This window comes from Mus caroli, chromosome 12 (genome assembly GCF_900094665.2).
Source record: "Mus caroli chromosome 12, CAROLI_EIJ_v1.1, whole genome shotgun sequence".
NCBI classification, from domain to species: domain Eukaryota; kingdom Metazoa; phylum Chordata; class Mammalia; order Rodentia; family Muridae; genus Mus; species Mus caroli.
The window spans coordinates 63923965-63930308 of record NC_034581.1 but is presented as its reverse complement, the minus strand read 5'-3'; the positions used below and the strand labels follow the sequence as shown (position 1 = coordinate 63930308).

At 41.1% G+C, this 6344-nt stretch overlaps 1 protein-coding gene across 1 annotated transcript in view; it reads right to left on the bottom strand.

Annotated features, from left to right (window-relative positions):
* Positions 1-6344, bottom strand: part of Klhdc1 (kelch domain containing 1) — a 43982-nt gene that overhangs the window by 15504 nt on the left and 22134 nt on the right. The window contains exons 11-12 of the mRNA XM_021179040.2: positions 2331-2415; positions 977-1029 (exon numbers count right to left, since the gene is read on the bottom strand). Of these exons, the coding sequence (XP_021034699.1) occupies positions 977-1029; positions 2331-2415 (138 nt within the window). The remainder of the gene's footprint in view (positions 1-976; positions 1030-2330; positions 2416-6344) is intronic.

Sequence of the window (6344 nt, the reverse complement as noted above, 5' to 3'; positions counted from 1 at the left end):
CCTAGCCCCTCTTCTCTTCCAGGTTTCCAAAATGCCTTTCCAGGCTAGAACCCAGGCTGTGATCTGCTGGCCGGACACAACACCTCCTGAGTGTGGGGTTAAAGACCTGTGGCCTCATATCTAGTTTTTATTCTTAGGCAGATGGAAATATTTTCTTGAAGTCAAGTCATAAACTACCTGTAAAATAGTGTAAGACACACACACACACACACACACACACACACCGCAAAGGAGGAGCAAGGAGGTTGTCATACGTTCATAGCACAGGCTTTGCTTTTTCTTTGCTTAGCGGACATTTTGTGTAGTTAAAGAACTGCCCTGCTGACGGCTCTGCACCTAAGCTTGTTTGCAACCATCACCCTCGCCATCCCACAGTCTCCTCGTCCTCCTCAGATGAATCCTGATCCATGAGAGCATGCCGAGCCTCTGCTCACCTCTCATCTGCCCTTTGTCACACGAGGGTGCCCATTCCAGTTACTTCAGATACAAGGAACCACACAGTGTTTGTCCCTGTGAGAACGACAGATCTCACTGGGCACATTTTAAAGGTCACTCCACTCCTTTGTAGCTCATGTCAGAATTTCCCTTCTTTAAATTTTTCTTATTTAAAACAGTTTTTAAATTTAAATATATCTTGACCGTAGTCTTCCTCTCCCCAAAGTCCTCCTAGATCCTCTCCCCCTCCCTACCGATCCAACTATAAGTTCTTTCTCAGAAACAAATGTCCGATACAACAATAAACCCCCATAAAACCAAGCTCACTCCACAGTGACTATGAACTCCACTTCCCCTCCATAGTGCTGGGATTATAGATAGCAGCTGCCATGTTCTGTTTATACAGTGCTGCAGACTGTGCCCAGGGCCTTGTGAACACAAGGTAACATCAACTAAATAAATTTACAGCCCCCAAATACACACACACCATATATTTATACGTGACATTGTATATATATGTAAAAATACTGTATTTACTTACCTGAGCAGTGAATAGGGCTGTGTTTGAAAGATCAATAAATCATTACAGTGACCCTAGTCAAAAAAAAAAAAAAAAGGTCTTACCAAAGGTTTGAAGAAAACATTGTAAAAATGCTATTGTATAAATGTAAAATAGTGAATAAAGTTAACTAGTAACATACATACACACATGCATACAAGTGTGCATGCCCACAGACACTGATGCACATATGTGACTTTTCTATTTGAAAACATGAGGTATATGAATATCAAATTTCAGAAAACAAACTTTTACCTAACCAATACCCTATATAATTATAAATTTAAAAATCAGACCTTGTTCTCTGAGAACAGTAACACAAGTAGTTAATATTTGTTTCTTAAAAATATTTAAACATTTTAAAAAATGAAGTCTTTGTTAACATGGGCAGCCTCTCTGAACTGCCAAGAGGTTCCGTTGGGTCTACTCCTGGGTTTTGAGTCCTGACTCAGAAAAGGGAGAGCTATTCCCTCCCTCCTTTCCTGCACGCTGGCCCGAGCCTAAGCATGCTCTTAAAGTCTCTAGCTGCTTTGGGCTCCCCCAAACTTTTTCTAAAGCTCCACTCCTGCTGTGACCAACCTCTTTGCTGCTCTGGGATTTATAGTTTGCTTGCTCTGAGGGTTTCCTTTTTTTTTTTTTTACAAGATTTATTTATTTATTATATATAAGCACACTGTAGTTGTCTTCAGACACACCAGAAGAGGGTGTTAGATCTTTTTAAGGATGGTTGTGAGCCACCATGTGGTTGCTGGGATTTGAACTCGGGACCTTCAGAAGAGCAGTCAGTGCTCTTAACTGCTGAGCCATCTCTCCAGCCCTGAGAGTTTTCTTTTAAACACTAATAAATTATTCTTAAGAGTAAAATGTATATGTGTGTGACTCAAAACAACAAAAATAATTTTAAAAATTAATTCTCTGGGGGATTATTACTATGATTATGTATTATTATTCTTATATGCAGACATTTTAATACAGTTAAACTACTCATATTGTGGTAATGCCCAGAGGAAAAGAAAAGGGAGATGGGGACATGGCTTGGAGGTTGAGTGCTAGCCCAATGTGTGTGAGTGCAAGGCCCTAGGTTCAAGCCCCAGCACTGGAAAGAGAAAGCCCTTTTTAAAATGAGTTAGCTAATGAAATGAATAGACTGATCATGGTTGGTAAACCTGAAGCATCCTGACATGCATCCCAAGCCTCTGACTTGGAAGGGTGGTCCTTCCAGAAAACACTTCTGGTCCTTCTGTGCTCTGCAGTTACCATAGCAACAATACCACTGAGTAGCTCTTTGCATATCACAATTACTTAGAGAAAATGTTGAAATATAAAATTTGCTTACTGTATCCAAGAAAAGTAAGTTGTCTTTGCTCCCACCAAATACCATTATTTCATTTTCTTTTCCCAAACAGGCTGTGTGCCATAACCTATGACGGAAAAGCGTCAGCAGAGTGAGACACTGCGAGGGAAGAGCCTGCACATACATAACGTGAGTCCACAGCACACACGCTGAAAGGCATCTATCTATCTAATGGTTCTCTCCAGCCCACTATGGCATGTGCCAGTTAGAGAGGATTCTCAGTAACCCTGCCTCAGAACCCAGCCTTGGTCAGCCCTTTATCTGATACATCTCATCCCTGAAATGAGTATAAAAGGGTCGACCCCTCAGGTGCAACAGGCACCTGTCCCAACTCTTTGGGGGCCTCTATGTCACTTCCTGTCATGTTTGCCTTTTCTTTCTTGCTATGGGTCCCATCAGCTGACAAATACACATGAAATCCCCCTCATATTTCTACCTTATACCCATCACTCTGGGTACAGAATACCATAATGGGTTCCTCGTTTTTTTCCATCTATCATCTTCCCCAACTTCAGACAGCTTTTAAATAATACTTTTTAAATTAAAAAAGTTTTAAGTGGTACCTAGTATTTGCACACACACACACACAAACACACACACACACACACACACACACACACACACACACACACGGCACGCACGGTAAAATGGCCTGGCCCAAGTGTGTAGTGGTTAACCTGGGCAACCAGCACTTCTGTCCCCCAAACACTTATCAGCTCTGTGTCAGGGATCTCCACGCTTGTCTCTTCTAAATATTTTGGAATCTACTGCAGATCTGTGAGTGGCTTGGTTTTGTTTCAGTATAGGGGTTGAACTCGGGGCCTGTGTATGTGGCAATTCCTCTCCTACTGACTCCAGTCCTATGGTCATAATTGTCATAATCCACTGTTGTCTTGGGAACTTCCTGACCAGGACATATCTCTGCTAGAAGAGCTGGTTCTTCTGGTCTAGTATTTTTGATCAACAACTATTTTTCCCTACAAAGCTTAGTTTCTGCCTTTCCTCGGATGAACCTTCCTTTACCCCAACTCCACTGACCCTAAGGTTTAAAAGCTCCAGGCTTTTGCTCGCCTTTCCTTATGCTTAGGTTGCTCCTTCACAGGCCCAGCCCCAGGAAATGCTCCAAATCATCCACGAAAGCTGGTTCTGCTCAGACCCTTGACATTGGCTCACCCACTTTATGCTGTCCTAACTTACATTTAAAGATCAGCTGCTCTATATGGTATTGGACGTTTGTCTTCTAGCTCCCTACAAGCCTGAAATCTGCGAGGTCAGACATGGCCACAGTGGTGTGCTGGAACTGGGTCACTGGCTATCTGAAGCCGATTTTGTAAATCTCCTTCCAGCCTCAGGTTCAGTGACATCACGTTGGTAGCTTGGTATTGGTCAAGGTGGGAGTTTTTATACCTTGGAAATCAGTAAATGCTACACATTAGGTGTTCCTGCCTTTGTGAGTGGTTGTAACTGTCATACTAGTACACCGCTGCAACTTGAATATTCTAATGTTCCCTACCAAAAAAACCACACAGTATGGTATTCTGTACCCAGCAGGTATTCTAAAACTTTTGATTAGCAAAAACAAATACATAAAAAGATTAATTTATTCAGTCATTAAATATACAAATTCTCTCATGAATGAGTAGAGCATCTAGTGTTCTCTGGGAAATGGATAGATAGCCCATACCTATCTCAAATTTCGTATTATTTACCAAAACAATTATATTGCTTTATAAAGTTCAATATTTCCACAGGCTCTAGCTCTTAGAAAAGCTATGCAGGTAAAATTTCAATTTTATAAGATAAATTTAGAATTTTACAAAGTCATTATTTTGAATTTAATAGAGCACTGGACGGGGTGGGGGGGGTGTCTTTCTCTGTAGACCAGGCTAGCCTGGAACTTGCCATGCCTGCCTCTTCCTCCCAAGCACTGCATTACAGGTGTGTTCCGCTACACCTCGCTTCTGTTGAGGCAGGGTTTCTTATGGCTCAGACCAGGCTGTGCATCCCTGACTGCACTCAGATCCCCTGCCTGGCATCCCTGGTTTAGGGTGCTTTTCTTAACAGAACGAATTACAGAAGCAACAGTCACCCCAAATAACAATATATTTCATGTATTTACTACTGAATAATTTATTTTTATACATTTATCCCTTTTACTTAAACCCCACAAGTGCAAACAGTAGGACTCTGCACACGTTCTTCAATTCCACACACACTCAGCGACCAGTGCACTCGTGACCCAGGATGAAGCATGAGATGTGCTGTTTGGTCAATACTCTGCCCAGTTTTCCGAATCAACTGCTGGGGTTCAGACTGGTATAAATTTTCAGCAGGAACCCAGATAATGTCAAGGAATTGGGCATGGAATTAGAGAGAGGTTAGACACAGGAGACAAAAAAAAAAAAAAAAAAAAAAACTATTCTCCGTTATGGGAAGGACTGGGATAATTCCCAGGAGAGAAGCCATGGGAATTATGGGTAACGCTGTCAGTATTAAAGGGATCTGACAGGACTTAGGGCTCTACAGGCCACACTTTCTATGACATCTTTACAGATACAGTCATTCCTCGCAGCTCTACAGAGGGTCACATAACCAGGCATAGACCTGCAGACAGTGAGGCCTGAGAGGAAAGTGCTTCCGTTCATTGCTTCATCACAGGACAGTGAGTCTCAAGCAGGATGCTTCCAGGCATCTCAATGCACAGGGCATGCCAGCAGCAGCAAGCTGTTCCCTTGAAAATGTCAACTGTGCTGAGGCCAAGGACCCCTAGCACTCTAAGAGGAGACTGGCAGCTGTCATTTCACATTGTATGTGTCCTCACTCATCCCTTTCATTCAAACCACACACACATAGAGTTCTCCTTACAGTCAGCTCTACCCCATCTGGTCTTCTCCACCTCATACCTGAAGGCAGATCTGCCTCTGTCTTATCTGCCTGAGGGAAACTCGGGCCTGGACTTCATCTCCGGAGAACACTGGAAAGCCTTTCCTGCCTTGATTTTGGTGGCATCTAGCTTGGAACCTGACGTTCTCTACAGACTGACAGTTCTGTCCTCTCAGCTGCGCTACACTTATGACCTGAACATTCTAACAAAGCATGGACAGGACAGGTCAGCTCAGGCAAAAGACAGCGTGGCACACAGCTCTAGATCCAGCTAACAGTATTGATAACAGTTCTGCTCTAATTACATAGTAAGGCTTGAAATGCAAGTCAGAAAGCTTTAAATTAAACATATTTACTACCACTGTCATCCATAATTAATGTATTTGTAAAACTGGAAAAAAGAAACCTAAGAAGAGACCAGGAGTGCCCTCCTGTCTCAGATGAAGACATGCATCGCATCGCATGTCCTCCGTGACTTTGTAAAGCAAAAAGCTAAGCAGCAGCTGAACTTGAGAGCTGTCTCAATAAAAAACCTCTTTGAATTCAGCAAATATCTTTCAAATGAGCTACACATGTTAATATATTCTAATGAATTTTTAGACATAAAAATATAAGAATAGCATATGCAGCTATGGTGGTTTCTAAACAGTATTAGTATAGATTTATATATCAATGTACATATGAATACTTAGGTCTTTTTCTCAAATAAGCTATCAATTGTCATTTAACAACAGAAAGATATATCTTAAGTTGACTTTACACTAACGCAAACAATCTGGAGCAAGGTCATTTCTAAAATATATGGCAGGAGACAGTGTACTATGTGCAGACAGCCCTATGGCACACTGTATCTGAAATTCCTATGAGAACATATTCATTATACTAGTCAATTAAATTGGAAAACATTATTATGGAAGTATTTGGTTTTCTTTAATAGTAGCGTATTGTATCTATAGTATTTATTCTATAATATACATCAAATAAATAGCATTTTAAAATATTCACATTAATGAATATATCATATTGCTGTTTATTTTGAGATAAGGTTTCAATGTAGCACAGGCTACATTTGAATTCACAAATAGACAATAATGGCCTTTTTTTTTTTTTTTT